Source organism: Notechis scutatus, chromosome 5 (genome assembly GCF_049901735.1).
Source record: "Notechis scutatus isolate UNSWTSFEM ecotype Mainland chromosome 5, rNotScu1.2, whole genome shotgun sequence".
Taxonomy (NCBI): domain Eukaryota; kingdom Metazoa; phylum Chordata; class Lepidosauria; order Squamata; family Elapidae; genus Notechis; species Notechis scutatus.
In genome coordinates, this window is record NC_142013.1 from 23,044,234 (window position 1) to 23,064,077 (window position 19,844).

General features: G+C 36.8%; 1 protein-coding gene across 3 annotated transcripts in view; it reads right to left on the reverse strand.

The window, feature by feature from the left end:
- FLT1 (fms related receptor tyrosine kinase 1) overlaps window positions 1-19,844 on the reverse strand; it is a 120,910-nt gene that overhangs the window by 85,465 nt on the left and 15,601 nt on the right. For all 3 annotated transcript variants that reach the window (XM_087966325.1, XM_026675044.2, XM_087966326.1), the window contains exons 4-8: window positions 14,602-14,726; window positions 8,491-8,653; window positions 8,262-8,398; window positions 6,984-7,158; window positions 5,526-5,643 (exon numbers count right to left, since the gene is read on the reverse strand). In XM_087966325.1, coding sequence (XP_087822451.1) covers window positions 5,526-5,643; window positions 6,984-7,158; window positions 8,262-8,398; window positions 8,491-8,653; window positions 14,602-14,726 — 718 coding nt within the window. The remainder of the gene's footprint in view (window positions 1-5,525; window positions 5,644-6,983; window positions 7,159-8,261; window positions 8,399-8,490; window positions 8,654-14,601; window positions 14,727-19,844) is intronic.

The following is a 19,844-nucleotide window of genomic DNA, read 5'->3' on the forward strand; positions in this document are numbered from 1 at the left end:
TTTATTAAATATTATTAGGGAATACATGGATACAGAAAAAAGTGACAGGAGTTCACTACAAAAAGGAGTTCACTACAACCACAAGTCTCCTGGAGTGTGTGGAATTCCTCCTGTTTTAGTTCTTTACAAAAAGACATTCCAAACTTAAAAATTTTAGGGAACATCAGAACATTTGAACTGTTTTAATACTATCTTAAATCTACAAAGCTAATAATTTTACTAGCAATAATTTGAAACTGAAAAAAAATATCCCAAGTATTTGAAACATCATTTTTAAAATCAGCATGACATTTAAATGATTTTGTGTTATGTCTTTACAATTTCTCAATGATCATGAAGCTTTATTATATTGGATGTAGTTGTTTGGACTAAATGATCACCCAGAATCAATAATTGATTCTTTTGAAAGTCAGTCTAAGTGGCTAAACCCCATGACAGATCACTCTGAAAAAGAGAGTTTCATTGTCCTCTGGTATCATTCAATTACTATAACTACTGCTATGGTTCTCAGAGGCTGACTTAAAGAAAGAAATGGTATGCTTTAATAAAAACAAAAACAGGTTGTTGCCCGCTCCCTTTGCAAACCAGCCATAGAGGATAAGTAGGATATAGCCAAGTGTGAGATTTGGGGATCTAATATCACAAGTATATGCACAATGAAGCACACAATTGTAAAATGCTAATAATTGCTGATTTGCCAAAATTTCCAACATTAATTTTTTTAAAAAAATATATGATTTAATTTTAGATGTTATAAAAGATTAATTAATAATAATGTTTAATATACCTGTGCTAATGTCTGCTTGTTATTTTAATTTAATAAACATTATTTTATTGATTATTTATTTTGTGGTACTTCCATTCAATCTATTCGATCAGCTAATAAAACTGACATAAAAAGAGAGGAGAGAAAACTAAAAAATAATAGTACACAAAAAAATTGACAATTGACCATGTCAGTTGACATTTGATCAGGAAATTATGGTCAAAGACCTGAGGCTTGGTTGCTATCAGAAGTCTAACTGGGGTGAAATGCATCCTCTAAAAGCAGAGATTCCATAGGGGGTAGATATTTTCCAACTGCTAGGGACACATAACTTTTCCTGGTATTTTAAAATTTGACCAGGCTGGTGACAGTGAAATAGTCACACTTTAAGTCATTAAACTGTATCTGATAAACAATTGGCTGGTCTTTCAGTAGAAGAATCATATGATCCTTATATCTTCCAATACTATATCAGTTATCAGCCTAGTGGCTACATTTTCCCATCAACAGCAACTTGCAAGAATTTTTTTTCCAGACTGGTTTTTGGAAGAATAGATTGTGGTAGTCGAGAAGGTAAGAGGCAATTACCAGGTTGAATTAGTCCAGGAAAAGGCACAGCAAACCACTAACTGTGATTGAGCAAATGTACTTCTCATAATAGCTGCCTCCTTTAAATCCATTGACAAGTGAGGCCAAATAGCATTCCCAAGTAGTGGGCCTGCATCCAACTCTTTCCCAGCTTCTATTTTTTCTTTAGAAATGCGATTGTTTCAAAACTCAAGCTTTAGAGCACACATTAAATTTGGCTGCAAGTATGGTGAACTAATGCCACACATGCATGTAGGGAACTGTTTTCCTAATCAGTCTTGTAGCAATGCTTTTGTGAAACGCTAATGAATTCAGGAATAGCTCCTGCCATTTAGAATGATTTGAATGAAAACAAAAGCAAAATTGAGATCAAAATTGATACCATTGTTTCACAGGCAAGTAATACAAAAACACTCCTTAAATAATATGTTCATGACCCAAGAAAATCTCAGGTCAATTAGAAATATAGAAGTTGTATGAAAAGTGTAGAAAAACAATGGGTTTGCAGAAAACAAGCATTTCCCTGTTTGGGCCAAATTATAAGACATCTTACTGTGATGGAGTAGGGATGGGGTGGGAGTAATTCTTCCTCTCTATGCCACTTTTTTAGAGCACATCTGCCCAAGATATTAACCTCTAATAATACTTCAACAGTAAAGCCAACAACATGACTTAACTGCCTTGATACTCTAAGCAAACACGATTTAGAAAAATATTGTCTTGTCCTCATGAATCTATCTATATGCGTACATATTTGTGTGTACTTCTAAGGTTTATGACCTTAGAAGTACACACAAACTTTCTATTAGATCATTAACCAATAGACCCTTAGTTTCTAAAATGTTTGAGACAAACTTAATTTCTGGTAACCTCATGGATGGCAACATGTTGTTCAAATAATAACAACATATTAATTATTGGCTTTTTTCTACTTCCAGGATGTTTTGCAATTTCTGAACCCCATAGTTCTAGTATTTTTTCACCAAGTGCTAGGATCATGTGATAGCCCTACTAGAGAAAAAGATGTGAATGAAGTCTTCATTGAAATAATATATAGATTAATAAATTGGGGAAATTCCCTTATATGCAAATACTATGGCTTTAAGTAATTGTCACATAATATATTGAGAGATCTTGAGTACAAAACACAAAAACAAAACTTTTATTTTTTTTAAAAAAAATCTAAAATAAGAACTTGATATTTTACAGGTGTGTGTCAGTGAGTGTGCAAGTGTTTGATATTTTGATTTCGGGTAGTTCATCGAAGCAATGGACTTGAATTTGGGCAAGTGGAAGACAGGAGGGATCAGCATTTCCATGGCCCATGAGGTCCATGGGGTCACGAAGAATCAGACATGACTTAGAGACTGAAGAACAACATAGGCAAATTTGCCTTCCTGTCTCCCGCTGTGCACTGACATATTCATTCCTCACCGCCTTACGATTAGGGGCCCTTTAAGTACAGTAACTGATTATTTTAACAATGATTCAGAGCAATTGCTGATCAACTGAGCAGGAAGCAAGTAAAAGCGTAGGCAGCTGGAGTCATACAGTGCAATAAAATCAGAAGGTTTGTGACCTCAATGAAAAGACAAAGAAAGGCAAAACATGGAAGCCTGATTCAGAACCTTTTTGAGACTGTAAATGTCCACGGGCAGAATATTCATCTGAGATTGCACTTATACTTTTTCTCATGCCGTCTATAGGTCAATGTAATTTTGCTTTCCAGAAGTCAGACAAGAAACATTGTTATAATTGTTCTGTTTGCATTTTAATTGAATATTTTTATTGTTCTGAATGAATTATTGTCATGTTCAGTACTTTAATTGTCTGCATGCCTAGACAATTACCTTCATTGGCACACCCTTGCCAGGAAGAAAAAAAATCAACAAACAGACCATAGCAGAACTATTGCTGAACGTTTCCCAATTTGTTAATTTCATGTGGCTACTATTATCCTGTTATCACTAATCCAAAACTGCAAGTTGATAAAGGACTATATTACACCCACCTGGAAAATGTGGGCACTTCTAAATGTGAACCTAAATATGTACTATGAAGCTTAAAATAAGTATGGGGACCTCACTAGGTAAAGGTAAAGGTTCCCCTTGCACATACGTGCTAGTCGTTTCTGGCTCTAGGGGGTGGTGCTCATCTCCATTACAAAGCCAAAGAGCCAGCGCTGTCCAAAGACATCTCTGTGGTCATGTGGCCAGCATGAATAAACACCAGAGGTGCATGGAATACTGTTACCTTCCCACCAAAGTGATCCCTATTTTTTTTACTTGCATTTGACATGCTTTTGAACTAGGTTGGCAGAAGCTGGGACAAGTAATGGGAGCTCGCTCCGTTACGGGGCACTAAGGATTCGAACCGCCAAACTGCCGACCTTTCTGATCGACAAGCTCAGTGTCTTAGCCACTGAGCCACCGCATCCCTATAGGGGAACTCACTACACACAGAGAGAGTCACATGCGCCAATTTTCTCACTGACAGGGAAAAGGCAGGAAGTTCCTATTGTATCACAAGGGAGTAACACCCTTTTTATCTTGCTAATGAATGGATCTGAACCAAAAACCACAAGAATTTGTAATTTCAATTACTGCAAATATAATTTATATAACTTAATAAGCATCTCAGAACTAGGCCACAGTTAAAAGAACTTCCTTTCTCACTGGACAGCGCATACCCTTTAAAATATTCACACTTTATTATGAAGAAAGAAAATATCAAAATGAAACTTAGAATTCATTTCTGTATTACATTTATGAGTGTTCATACGTCTGTTGAATTGTGAGGGAGGAAAATAAGAAGTCCTATTAAAAGAGGAGTTGACAGATCCATGGAAGATAAAGTTAACAAGGACTTTTAAGCCTTATGATAAAACATAATGAAGTACAAGTTGTTTTCCTGTTTGAGGCAAAGCAGAAACTATGCCTTCCACTCAACCAAGTATATACTATTCAAAGCCAAGTTATCTTCATACATATAACAGAAAATCGTCTTCCGAACTCTGGTCATTTGCTACACTTCTACTATATTCTCAACTTGCCACCCGTGCTAGCTGCTTTATTTTATATAATGGTAAAATTGGCTCTGACTATCTGCAGAACCATTGTATTGACTGTCAGTTGCTTGAAACAATAACAGCCGATTGAGTGCCCTTGTATATCCTCCTCATGGTCTTTGTAGGGTTATTTGATGACCAGCAGTAGAAACTGGAAGTAAAACTTTTTAAGTGTTTGCTTTGATTTGGTTTCCTCTTTATTAAAGCTCCATCCTTTGAACCTCCCCAATTTAGCCTCATAACAGTTATTAAATGTGGATGTCTTGAAAGTTACATATTGTCCCAGAATATATCATTTTTATTTGAATCAATAGATATACACCCTGTGACTTTGGTCTTGCAATGTAACCCATAAAGGAATCAAGCATGTTCTCTTCATTTTTCCTCAGTCTGTTGTATTTCAACAACAAACCCACATACTACAGCTATCCCATTTCTTACATATGAAAGTTTTTTTTGTGAGTATTGTATGTGTAGGAAATGAACATTTTAATTACTAGTACTTTAAAAAATTATTAATATTTATTTTTCATTCTTTCTCCATATTCTGTCTGCTACACACATATTTAAAAATATTTTACATAGTTCCAAACTTTTATGCAATGTGACTTCCAATCACAATTCAAACATTAGTGTAGTTTTTGACCCAATAAAAATTGTGCACTCCTGTCTAATGCACAAGTAACTCTCTGAAAAAAATATAGGCACTGTTCTTGGCAGTATTTTTCTTCTTCAAAATCTTCTAACAACATTTTTATTTTCATGAAGAGTTTAAATACAAGATAAAACTATCAATCCAATTTGAAAATGGATCTATTAAAATTAATGTGTAATATTTATTCCTCAAATATTAAATATGTGGCAGAATACTGCAGTATGCTTTCGGATCAAATATGCCAAATTTCTTTTACTGCAAGACATTAATCACAATAAAATGAACACAGTCATCTCACAGATTCTTAAATAGTGAAAATTAAAGCAAATATTTCAAGTCTATTTCAGGACATCTTTATTTAATATCATTTTTTACTTAGAGGTGGGAAAATAGGTTATCTTGTCAAATAAATGGCTTCTTTCTCTAGGTAGAAGTAACTGTAATCATACCATACAACCTCTGGTGTAGGAAATGCTTTCACTTTCATAGAAAGTCGATAGGACTTCTTGCCAGACATAACATCCAGCATGTTTTTTTGTCGATGTTGCAAAGTGATAAATGCTTTATCTTTAAAGACAAGAAAAAAAGAGGGGGAAAATCATGTTTGAAAGATATCAATATGGATGAATACTTCAAGCATGACATAAGCAATATGATTTGCACACAAAAGACTATATGAAGGACTGTCAATATCAGTAGGAATATTTTTGCATGTAAAGAACAACATAACCCCTCAAAGCCCTCAAAGTTGATCTCACTAGTCATCCAATAAAATCAGAACTCCCCTGAGTTCAAATATTACTTTCAACATAAAAACAATGCAAACCATAAGATACATTAATAAGTAGCATGAACATACTGGTTCTAATGAGAACATAAGAAAGTCATCCTTTTGTGGAGTTAAAATTAAAGCTTCATTTAAAATACTGATGCCATGACAAAGAAACTCACCACAGGTAGTTCTTGACTTACAACCACAACCGAGCTCAAAATTTATGTTGTTAAGTAAATTTTGCCTCATTTTATGACATTTCTTGCCTCAGCTTTTAAGGAAATCATGGCAGTTGATCAGTTAGTAACCCAGTTGCTAAGTGAAACTGGCTTCCCCATTGACTTTGCTTGTCAGAAGGATGCAAAAGCTTATCACATGATCTTGAGACACACCAGCCATCATCTGAATTTTGACCACATGATCATGTGGGGATGCTTCAAAGGTCATAACTCATTTTTTAAATGCCATTGTAACTTTGAACAGTCACTAAATGAACTGTTGTAAGTCAAGGACTACCTGTACATAGAAAAATTGTTCTGGAAATTCCCTTATTTATTTAGTCAATGTTTAGTCAAACCTATTCCACAACTGTGACTCAGTGTGATAAATAGCACAACTTAGTGGCACATGGACAAACCCTTGTAAAAAGCACAAAATCGTAACGATGGTCTCATCTAACTTCTAGACTGCAATCTTGGCTTTGGTGTCAAGCTTCAAAAGACTTTTGTTGTTGCAACTATTATCGCATCTCAGCTTGCCAATAAACTATGCGGGGAGGGAGATAGAAAATGACCCAGGCATCAAGATGTTGGTGTGAGAAAAAGGACTTTTCGGCAGGTGTTTACAGAAGCCAAAAAAGATTTCCCCACAACAATATCCAGAGGCTGTATTGGACAATGTGACCTGAGCTAATGGGAGAGGGTGGTGGAATTTGAACCTTAACTATAGGGGTTAGCGCAGGAAAGCTCTAGATCTGGTTTTGCCTTCAAATTTGCCAAAGTGGTATTCTCAATAAAGTTTTGCATACAGAGATTGGATTGTTTCAGTCGTGCTTGCTTTGGTTGGGTTTGTCAGTCAGAACCTTGACATTTGGAGTATAAATGTCTGACATTAACATACACAAATTATATCTTACCATAAATAAAAACTGTTACGCTATCTGATTTGAGTGACGGCCCGCTCTTAACATTGCAGATGTATTGGCCTTTATCTATACCATGGACTTTATCGACAACAAGGATGCTATAGAATAGGTTGGGCTCATCTTTTCTTTGTTGAATGCTTCTACTAATGGTGGCTCTTTTGCTTGCCTAGATAGGAGAAAAAAAAGTAACACAGGTCTTATTACCATCAACAATTGCTATTTGGAATTTATATAGTGGTCACAATTTACCGTGCAACTCCAGATTAGACTTCATACTTTTTTAAATGCAGTTTTTAGATATATAGTCATAAAAACACTGTATTGGAAAGTAAGAACTGAAGATCATTTAGAACCTGCTATTTTAGAATTATTTTACAGGGATCACAGACCAAGTTTTTCTATGACTATAGAAATGCATATTATATATATATAGCACATTGTATTATATAATTATATATAATCCTATGAGACAAATTTCTATGCTAAAAATTATTAAACATCCTTCAACATGTAATCAGGCAAATTATTTTGGATTGTGATCTGCATTAAGACTTATGTGGTTCACTCAATGTGTAGAATCAAGTGTGTAGAACCAAGAAAAACAAGAGATCTGCCAGTAATACTGTATACAGTATGTATGCAAATGGAAAGTGGAAGTTCTATCAGAAAAGCGAAATGATTAGTAGACCTTTTATAATATACTCTTAAATATTGGTTGACTAGGACAAACCTCAAGTAGGTTTGAATTTTCCCATACATTAACCTTATTAAGATCCAATGGCAAATTGATAAGTTTTTCTTGGAAATGAGGGAGATATTTGTACATGGCTGAATATGCTAAAAATGTGGTGAAGATAAGCTCAGCAACCATATTTTATCTTTGATGAAGTGATTTGCTCAGAGTCCAACTGAAATTTTGAATAAATTAACTAGTTTCTTTCTGAAACTGAGTTGGAAGCCTACTTTGAGGAAGTCTATTATGAGATAAAACCCTTTGACATTGTGTAATAAGTATTACTAATCACGACACCTAAGAAATTTCCAAGTTTAAAAGTTTTAAAAATAAATGTTATTATGAAATATTCACAATGAATTTATGTATATATTGCGTAGTCTTGCTCATTCAATGATGCAACATGAAAAGTATGTTTTCCAACACAACATGGAAAATAAAACAAATCATACTACAAAATTCAGCAGAATGACAACAAATGTTAACATTTTTATTAAGGCTGCTCATTAGTATTTGAAAAAGGAAAAAGTACACACCTCGCCAGGATAAGTCCATGTGATTTGCACTCTGGTGTTCCAGGCTGCAGTGATACTACAGTTGAGAACAAGACTTTGTCCTTTGAATAACTTCACTGGTTTTGAATCATTCACTTGGACACTAATGATTTCATTGTCTATGAAAGACAAAAAAAAAGCAAAATGAACTGGATGATTGCTTAGTTAAACAGGTAGACAGAAAAACTGAGATGTATAGAAAAGTACTCACTTATCCTATATGTCAGGTATTTGGTGCTATATTCATGACCATCAATAGTAGTTTCACAGCTAAGAAGCCCTATGAATGTATAAGTTGCTTTTGGAATTATGAAGCCTTTTGTGTTATCCCAGATGACTGTTTTCCCATCAGGGATAATGTTTTCTCCTGGTATCTAAAACGAAATAAATGCATTATTTCCCCCACTATTTTCTTAAGTACTTATTAATCCTAGAAGTAATAAATGCTTTATTTAATAACATTTTATGACAAAGAACCTCAGGGAATTATAGAACATGCCTCATCTATTGCAGACAACTGCATTTCTGCGGTTTATGAAAAGGGCACTTGATTGGGGACATCTGGAACTTGTACTATTTTCCTTCAAACAGCTCCACTTCATGCACTTCATGCTTAGAGAGAAATCCAAAACACAAGTTTTCTGACTTGCCAGACTCTGGTTTGTTGAGGTACTGCAATTAATAGATTAATTAATTAATGCAATTAATAGAGCTTGATAGAACAGTGCCAGGTAAATTGAGGGTCTTTTCTGTTTGTTTCACACACACACACACACACACACACACACACAAAGCTCTGGGTAGAAGCAGATGTAAATTGGGTGACCGATTTAAAGCAGAGAGAGAAAGTGCACTGATTGGCTTGTAACACAGGTGTTGACTAGCATGGCAAAGCAATGATTGACTAAAGATGGTCAGTTAAAAAGCCATGATCGACCCATTTGGGGGCCATGGATGATGAGAATGACTTGGGGGCTACAGCTGGGAATGATTTGCAGTTGTGATTTGCAAATATATTAGAATGATTTGCAGTTGGCATGGACAGTCATATTGCAATGGTCAGTAAATCATCTAAGTATGACACAGAAGATTTTTGAAAAATCTTTTGGTCTCTTAATACGGGAAAATCTTGGTTTAAAAACTGACTATTTTATGTTCCACCACACCAAATTTTGTTATTCGTCATGGTGCAAAAACCCATGGGACTTTCCAAGCAAAATTGCCCTGTTCTTAATTTCCTATTGACAAATATGGATTGTGCTAAGTATTTAGTAAGAAGTGGTTTCCCTTTTCTTAGCAAACACATCCTATACTGTAAATAATGGCAAATTTGCTTCTGAGTCAGGTGTTGAGGTATTTCTTAATCAATGGTGGGATTCTTTTTTTTTATTATTATTATTATCGGTTCTGCGATAAAGGAAAGGATACTGTAAAACCTCCAGTCAAAGGTGGTATTTGCCAGTTCTCCAAACTATTCAAAATTTCCACTACCAGTTCTCCAGAACTGGTTAGAACCTGCTGAATACCACCTCTGTTCTTAATGCAATGGCAGACCTTTCCAAGAAAGAAAAAACAAACAAACAAACATGGGTGTTTGGGCCAAAAATGTTTTTTTTTTCATTTGAAGGGCAAATTTCTAAGTGGGGTGCATAGTAGCCACATCTGTAATGTTAGAGCCCACTGGAAAAACCCAGTGAGGACTACAATTAGATTATAAACAGTTGGCAATAAATAAAATAAAATATAGCAGCAGGACATATTTTAGTGGTCAAGGGCTTCACTTAATGACCCTGTGGGAAGGGAGAGGCAATGAGGGTTAATGATGGGACAACACCACAAATATGTCTGCAATTTTGTTTTTTATTCTTTCCTAACAAACGGAAGAAACAACTTATGTAAAGGGGTCAAGACTCTACCATCTGTGTATTAGTCTATCAACATGAATAATCTCTGAAAACTGAACAAAACAGGATCACATTCAACATTGGAGGCAAGCTGGCAAAACAAAGATCAACAGTTGTAAAGAGAAAGATCCTTTCTAGACCCCCAGTACAATGTTCTAGGAGAGGTAGCTGGACAGCATCTTGCAGTACTACAGGTTGTTTCATTTTAAACCAATGTTTCTCAACTTTAGCAACTTGAAAGATGTGCAGACTAACTCCCAGAATTCCTCAGCCAACTTGCTGGTTGGAGAATTCTGGGAATTGAAGTGCACCCATCTTAGAGTTGATAAGGTTGAGAAACACTGTTCTAAATCTTCTCCTCATGATCTGCTGACTCAGAGTAGATAATATTCAGGTTGCCCTGATCTTGCAACACGAGAAGAAAGCAGGGAAACAAGGAATAAAGTGTATGCAACACTTTATTCTATCACACAGAAGAAAATGTAAAGGGGCTAGAAATAATTCCAAAAGTCATACACTGCATTTTTTTCTTGTTGTTGTTTTTCCATCTCTGTTGGTTTCTAAATGTTCCAAAGCTACAAAACAAAATGAAATCTGCATCTTCTATCATACGCTCACATTCATGATGATCAAACTCATGTGTGTGTATGTGTATATGTGTGTGTGTGTGTGTGTGTATAGATAGATAGATATAGATATAGATATGCCATACATATTGTTCCACATACAAACCACAATCTATGAATGCAGCATTAGATACATTTGAAATTCAGCCCATCTGTTTAGAGAACTCAATGACAAAAACTGCCAGCACCCCTTTTAATTATTGACCTTTAAAATTATAGCTGGTCCACCTTTTCCACCAAAAATGTGTTCAAAGCAATTGTGAGAAAAATTATCTCCAACAATTTCTCAAAAGCAAAACTCCCCCATAGTTGTGATAGTAGCATAGCTACTGAAAAAGAGAGGTATTTCATCTTGCTGTGGAAATGCGTAGGAAGCTAGGGAGTCTGGAGGGATGGTGTAATGAACACATGAATCCATCCTGAACTAACACTGCATGTCCACACACAATTTTGTTTTTCCGACCCTGAGATGCATGCTTTCTAGAAGGGGTTACTAATCCTTGTCCTTACACCAGGGGTCCCCAACCACCGTCCGGGGACCGGTACCGGTCCGTGGAACAAGTCCTACCGGGCCGCTAGTTGCTGGGCGCCATCTTTTTTGATGAAAAGTGCTTCCGATGAGCTTTTCCAGGTAGAAAGCTCACCGGAAGCACTTTTTCATCAAAGATGGCGGCGTTATAGCTCCGTGAGCTTTTTCGGCAGAAAGCCATTTCTACCCGGAAAAGCTCACCGAAGCGTTAGCTTCCATTTTTTGATGAAAAAGTGCTTCCGGTGAGGTCACCAGGAAGCACTTTTTCATCAAAAAGATGGCAGCGCCCAGCTGATGCCGGTACGGGTCGCGGTGCCCAGCTGATGCTGGTACCGGGCCGCGGCATAAAAAGGTTGGGGATCACTGCTTTACACAGTCTTCTTCCTCTTTGCTTCTGTGCATTATTGTTAAATAAGTACAAGAGTACTACTCCATCCCATTGGTTTTCCCAAACATGCTTTTTCAGAAGGCAATGGGACTTTCTTGTTTTTCCTTGAAGTAGTTTCACTTCTCATCCAAGAAGCTTCTTCAGTTCTGATTGAATGGTGGGGGAAGGATTTATATTTTTTGCAGTCATCTGATCGTTAGCACTCTTTTGGAGAATCGTTGAGGCTACTTAGACTTTTATCTGTGCCCTCAGGTTTCACCTGAATAGTGCAAATGGATGTGGAACAGAGGTGGTATTCAGCAGGGTCTGACCAGTTCTGGAGAACCGGTAGCAGAAATTTTGAGTAGTTCGGAGAACCGGCAAATCCCATCTCTGACTGGAGATTTTACAGAATCCTTCCCCTGCCATGCCCACCAAGCCACACCCACCAAACCACGCCCACCAAGCCACGCCCACAGAACCGGTAGTAAAAAAAAATTGAATCCCACCACTGGTATGGAACCATCACAGATAAACCTCCAAGTGGCCTCAACGACTCTCCGAAAGAGTGCTAGCAACCAGATAACTGCAAGGAATATAAATCCTTCCAATTTCTCACAATTCAATCAGAACTGAAGAAGCTTCTTGGATGAGAAGTGAAACTACTTCAAGGAAAAACAAAGAAAGTACAGTTGCCTTTTGAAAAAGCCCCTTTGGGACAACCGTGATGTGGATGACTGAGAATCTCTGTAGACATCCCAGTAGGTTTCTTCACAATTCAGGCTGCTTTTGAAATATATTTTGAAAGTAAATTCTCTTCCATTAAACTGAAAGAAAAACTGATTTTGGGGGGAACTATACCAGGAAAATCCCTTTGTCCAGCATTGTTTAAAACATTATCACAACATAACTGCAATATCAGTTATTTCCAATTCTAAAGGTCTGAGCAGGATAAAATGTAGTTTGTCTGAAAGAGGAACACTTTTTCAGCAAAATGCAAAACCGAGTTAAGGATTCTGGCATCAAGTACTGTATTACCATGCAACATCACACTTATGGGGCCATGAACCCCCCCCCCCCACATACTGTAGGAACATATACAAATGATCATTTTGGGTGACTTTAAGATACGGAACTCCATTGAGAAATTCCTAACCCTTGGTGGGGGGTAGTTTGTTTGTTTGTTTGTTTGTTGACAAGATTAGCAGTTGGTCACATTAGCTGAGGTATCACTGCCCTTTAGAATGAAACTTTTGGTCTTTAGAATAAACTTTGATCTAGTGATTAAGGTGCTGGTAGAAACCACCCAAGGCATGAAAACCAGCTGGAAGACTTTGCGCCGGTCCCTTTCTCTCAGCCCAACTCTCCTCACATCTCCTTCACAGACTGACAGATGCTTCAAACTATCAGCCTGCCTTCTGTCTGTATTCTATTATCATGGATTACCGGGACTGGACTGCACAGGAAGGCCCCCTCCCTTCACTTTCTGCCATTTGCTTAGACAGTGATATGTTTTAACAGAATGAACAGCAGTCACAGCTCATATCACAGTAGCATATACTCCTTTATCTTTGCAGAATCTGCTAGGAAGGCATAATAACTATTGAAATAATGGGAGGAGTGTGCCTTACAATACACACATTGCCTGTTATTTTATAACCTGCTGGCTGAGATTCTGGAGTAGCTTGAATGCTGGAGATTATATTGTAGTTCCTGCTGCCAAATAGAAACATGCCTCTTTTGTTCTTTGAACTGATTTATCATTGTATATGTAGCTTTTGACAATAAGCTGTATGCCCATTGATTCAGGAGATTCTGTCCGCCATTAAGTAAGTTTATGCATAACTTACAAAAGCAAAGGAATAAAAGAGTAAGTCTTTATTTTGTAATGCCTTTGCTGGAAACGTAACTGAAACCATGACCGCAAGTGGCTGAACAAGAATTTAGTTTTCATGATTTTCGTATGCAGTTAAGAGAAAGATTTAAAGTAGACAATCGTACATTTGGAACTGAACAGCAAAAGATAGAATTTCATGTTGAATTATGTACAAATAATGAACATGAAATTGCTAAAATGTACAAACTGTTGCTAAAATTTGAAATAGATAAAATGATCTAAGAACTTCAATTATAACATATTGTTGGAATATAATAGTGGGAAAACGTGGTTGAAAAAAATTGAAATTCACCCTATGTTACAATTTCAAAGAGAAATTTTATAAAATGATGTACCATTGGTATATGACTCTGGAAACAATATGTAGAATGAATAAAGTTTTTCACCAGATGTCATGCAAGACAAGACAGGTGGCGAGATGGAAGGCACTCCAATGGCAATCAGGGAGAAATATAAAATACCATCAAAAGACAGATTTAGAACACATGATTTGTACCCAAACTAGTTAACACACAGGGTTTGTGTGTGTTTCAATTATGCAAACCAAGTTACTGTATTATGCAAGACCACCCCCCCCTTTTCTACATGCCTTGTGACAATGCACCCCCCACAAAAGGACCAGAACTTGTGACACACAGTTGTAGTGCTATTACGTTCTTCATGAAACCAGCAATAGTCTTTAGAGACTGTGATAAAGACTAAGCAAGTGTTCCATAGTTCTGTCTCAGGTATTACTTCCTCTTTATAGCAATAAATAAATAACTAGTCTCTTAAGCACAAATGTTTTTTATCATTATAACGCTGTCATGGTGCCTTTTTCGAAAATTCCCACCCACTCTGAGCACTCACTCATAAGATGAAACATGCCAATGACTTTATCTAAACTGAATACTAGCACATTCAACAAAGGTTGATCTATTAATTGCATTTATCTGAATCAAGCCATTTTAATTAAATAAATAATGAGCAATGCATATAGCAAGCAATAAAAAAGTCTACCATTCTTAATTTAACATGGATATCAGGTGCTGTAACTCTGCAGGGAATGATTAGCTCCTCTCCATCAGTCGTACGTATCATTTCTGGTATATTTGTATGCAGCTTGATAAATGGGTTTTGTGTGTCTGCAATAAGAGAAGAAAGTCACAATAAATGACATAAAAAATGCCAACAAAGCCATTACCTGATAAATTACATTCCCCATTTAGTTATGCCATATAGCAGGGGTGTCAAACTCACGCCATCACATTGTTGTCATGTGATGTATCGGGACTATTTTCTCCTTTGCTAAACCGAGCGTGGCTGTGGCCAGCACATGACACATCCAACCTGTGGGCCAGGAGTTTGAAAGCCTTGCCATATAGTGATTTATCTCAGTTACATGCATTAGTCACCAAAAGTAGTGGAGAAAGGTTTTTATTAGCAATGCAAACCCTTTCCTAGTTTATTGATTAGAGGTGGTATTCAGCAGGTTCTGACCAGTTCTTGAGAACCGGTAGTGGAAATTTTGAGTAGTTTGGAGAACTGGCAAATATCACCTCTAACTGGCCCCACCCCCATCTATTCTCTGCCTCCCGAGTCCCAGCTGATTGGCTGGTTCTTCTTTTGTTGCCCTGCACAGGAGAACAGAGCTGGAAAGCAGGTTAGTGGAGTGGGAAGGGAATGGGGATTTTGCAGTATCCTTTCCCTACCACGCCCACCAAGCCACTGCCACACCCACCACGCCACACCCACAGAATGGTAGTAAAAAAAAATTTGAATCCCACCACTGTTATTGATGTATTCATCTTGAATTTATTCATCAAAAAAATGTGGAAAGACTTCAAGCAAGTCAAATATAGTGTTTCAAAAATACATTTGAATTGAAAAATATTTCACTATGAGGAGGAGAGAAAGGAGGGGGGGACCCTAAGTATCAAAACAACCTAACGTTTCCTTTTTTAATATCATCCAAGGAAAAGACAGATTTTTTTTTAAAAAAAAACAGCTCTTCTATTCTGCTTTGTTTTGCAGGAGTTACCATTATAAAAACGGGTCAACCAAGATGTTGTACCTCCAGTGAAATGTTGCTCGTTCCTACTCCCTTAAGGCTCATTTATCCTTGTCACGAAATTAAAAGCTATTTTCCAAAAACAGCAAATGTTGCAAAGCAGTTTCCTGTATGTATAACCTGCAGGCCATTTTAAGTACAAGGAAGAGCTGCCTCAAGTCTCTAGACTTCATGTCACCAGTTGTTGCTGCCCATAGTATACTAGTGGGGGTCACTGTCATCTTCTGAAGAAATGACAGGAAAGAGATGCAGGATACCAAAAAAAAAAAAAAAATTCATTCTAAGAATTATGTCCATGGTCTAGTTTCAACCAGAGGGAACAGCCATAGATTACAAAACAGCCTTGCCTTTTCTGAGAAGAATACTAACAAATATATACCTTCCACAGTATGGTTCCCTTCTCTTTAGAATCAAAAATATGCTTTTAAATGCAAAGATCTATTTTTCAGACATTTTATGTGAATGTCTCAATGTTATCCAAATAATCTAACAAACATAAGATAAGGACAAATCTTTAGGGATCTTGAGGCAGAGGTGGTTCTGACCAGTTCTGACCAGTTCTGGAGAACCAGTAGTGGAAATTTTGAGTAGTTCGGAGAACCGACGAATACCACCTCTAACTGGCCCCACCCCCTTCTATTCTCTGCCTCCCGAGTCCCAGCTGATTGGCTGCGTCTTCTTTGGTTGCCCTGCACAGGAGAACGGAGCTAGAAAGCAGGTTAGTGGGGTGGGGTGGGAATGGAGATTTTGCAGTTTATCCTTCCCCTGCCACGCCCACCAAGCCACGCCCACAGAACTGGTATAAAAATTTTTTTGAATCCCATCACTGTCTTGAGGGATATAATTCACTCAAGATTTCCTCAGGAGGTTTCAAAAAAATCTTCTGAGAGGCGGAAACCTATCAGTGGCCAAAGTATTGTCCAATTTTTTTTTCATTCTTGTTTTTGTTTTTCTCTAAAAAAAATGTTAAACCAATTTTAGGACTTTCAATAAAGTTACTGTGTATTTCCCATTTATGTTTGGCAACTTCTCTGCTAAAATTTGGTGATGCAACTACAGGTAGTTCAGGAGGCTTCAAAGCTGGCATTTGGTCTGGACACAATAGTAAATCATGAACTATAATTTTCAAATTGCAATGGCTCACATCACAAAAACATGTTGAGCCAAAAACCACATTCCAGCTTACTGTGATGCATGAATTTGGCTACAGCTACAGCTGTAAGTTCAAAACATTCAGGAGTATATTTATTCACTAGTAACTCTTTTGAATTAGATTTTCCTTCTTAATGGACAGATTTTTTTAATAAATCTTCTCTGTTTTTATTTGGTTCATTGTCTCTATTGATCAGTCTACAGGAAGTGTTAATTGTTTAAGTCAAGGGAAACATTCTTCCTCTCCTGCCAGATCCTGTTTCTGCATTTGTAAACATTTATTCTGCATTTCTAAATACTGCAACCTGCCAAAATGCTGGAAAAGCTATACAAATCGCCACCATAGGAAACAATCCAAGCTTAGTTGCAATCTTAATTTTAAATAGCTATTCTTCCAGGAAATAATAATTCTAGTATTCTTGATGGCTCTTTTTGTCTATTCCTATAATTTTTTTTCACTTACTATGGGCTGATCTAATTATATGACAGCTGATACTGCAAACAAAGCCTGGCATAATTTTCTTTATTCGGTTATATACTGAAAATGATAATAAAATGCAAAGTTGATCCATTTGGGGAAAATTGTATCCTTTTCTCTATCACATAGATAGAAAAAAAGAACTTCCTATGGTGGCATTTAAACATTTTCTACCATTAAAAGATTTATATATTATTCTGAATATAAAAATCAACATATTTATGCTACAATCAATATCAAGCAAATGAATATAGAGAATTTCTATGCCTCTATGTCTTTTTCAGAAAGTGACCATATAAAAATGTTCATGTTACAAGCTGAAATGTAAGAAAGTAAATCCCAGGACTTGAAAACTTTCACCCATCCCATTTCCATCTGAAGCAAACTTTATATCAAGGCAAAAAAGCATCAGTTAGTACACATTCAATTTCAGAGTATTTTGAGCCATTCTTTCTCAAATAAACCCACAGACTTCCCTGGGACTCTTTCTGCATCAAATCCATGTTACATAAACATAAATTGCTTAGGACTGAAATGATCTCAGAACTGGACTTACTGTAACTATCACTGACCATCAGAGGTGGTATTCAGCAGGTTCTGACAAGTTCTAGAGAACCGGTAGCAGGAATTTTGAGTAGTTTGGAGAACCAGCAAATACCACCTCTGACTGGAGATTTTACAATAGCCTTCCCCTGCCACGCCCACCAAGCGATGCCCACAGAACCGGTAGTTAAACAATTTGAATCCCATCACTGCTGACCATTCATGGAGAATTTCAGTTTTCAGATAGGGTTTTGTTTTTGTACTCTATTGTTCTTATAATTAATCGTTTTTCCTCATTTACATATCAGCTTAAAGCATGTTATTTACTTACAAAGAATTCTGTCACATGATCCATATCAGAAATTTAGCTTCAGAGAATTTGAAGCAACTCTGCTTTTGACTTAGGTATTCTATGAAGTTTCAGATGCACCTACTATCTAAGAAAAGGTTTGATTTATGTATTTTGCCTTTCAATATTTTAATCTGCAACTCCCATAAACCTCAGTTGGGACTGCCCCGCAGAAAAAGTTGTTGTTTTTTGCCAGCTGAATGGAGTGTCATGTATATGTGCTCTAATCTGAGTATAGGGACTGCCTGGGAGTGGGCTAAATAAAACTAACCAGAAAATCTTCCACTGTGATTTTCCAAAAATTTTCTAGTACTTTGCCTTATGAAACTAGACTCCAAAATATTTGGTAGAAAATTGATGACAGATAAAATGTTAACATTGATAGAACCAAGATTTATAGGTTTGGTATCTCAGGATAAGGGTTTTGGGAATGACTAAAGCCATAACAATTATCTTAATATTACAATATTAAATGTACATATTATAATGCAATAATAGTATAACATGATTATTAAAACCTCTTTCACGTCCTTAATTAATTCCTTGTAGCCTGGCATGTATGCACTTATACTGATCTAGAGGTAGAGATTGCCTTGGAGTGAGCTCGACACAAACTGGAAATTACAATAATTTTCCAACAATTATGACGTAATCAAGACATGTCTGTGAATGTCCTGTTTTCACTGTACAGTCATTTCTCCAGAAGCTTTCGGCCTTCTCACGCTTTAATTAAATCTCAGTGGAAGCTAACATGAGGGAACTGGCCTTTTTCAATTAGCCAGTGAAGTGAGCAGGAGGGCTTTAGAGTAGGGGTCTCCAACCTTGACTACTCTAAGATTGGAGGACTTCAACTCCCAGAATTCTGGGAGTTGAAGTCCTCCAGGCTTAAAGTGGCCAAGGTTGGAGACCCCTACTTTAGAGTGACAGGAAAAGGTGTAACAGAAAAACACCCTCATCTCCACCATGAAATTGCAAAATGTCCTCAAGAGAAAATTTAAACAAATTCTCAACACCCTGAGGATAAGGTAGAAACTTGACGTTTTTAGAAGTTGCAAAATAGCATTGATCAGTCATGGAGTTGAAAACTAGAAGTGCACAGATCTTTAAAGGCTGCTTCATTGCAACAGAGTAAAATGTTCCTTTGGAGCACTTTACTAAGCAATGCAAGGAGGGACAGGTGGTATAGTGGTTAAGGCACTGGGGACAACCGTATCCCAATGCATTTCATCCGTGGAAACTCTCTGGATCAGTGTTTCTCAGCCTCATCAATTTGAAGCTAGTAGACTTCAACTCATAGTAAGTTCTGTATCGCTTTGCTCAGACCATCAGACTTCAACACAACAACAATAGATTGGTTGAGTGGGGAGATATGCTCCAGGTTAGAACATCACTAAATTGAACCAGTTTGATTGCTTCTGAGAGGCAAAACTTTCACTAGGATCAATTGACAGAATTCCACACACCTCCAATGCATGGAAAATTGTAAGTGTGAATTTGTAAGGGTGGGGTTTAAGCATTCCACCCCCCCATCAGATTAGTGACAGTGTGAATGTTAGTATCAAAGATTTCTCTTTTTTTCAGTCCAATTTCTCAAAAAACAAATAGACCTTCATATCTTATAAAAGATACAACTGTCCATATATAAACAGAGCAATTAAATTTACTAATGA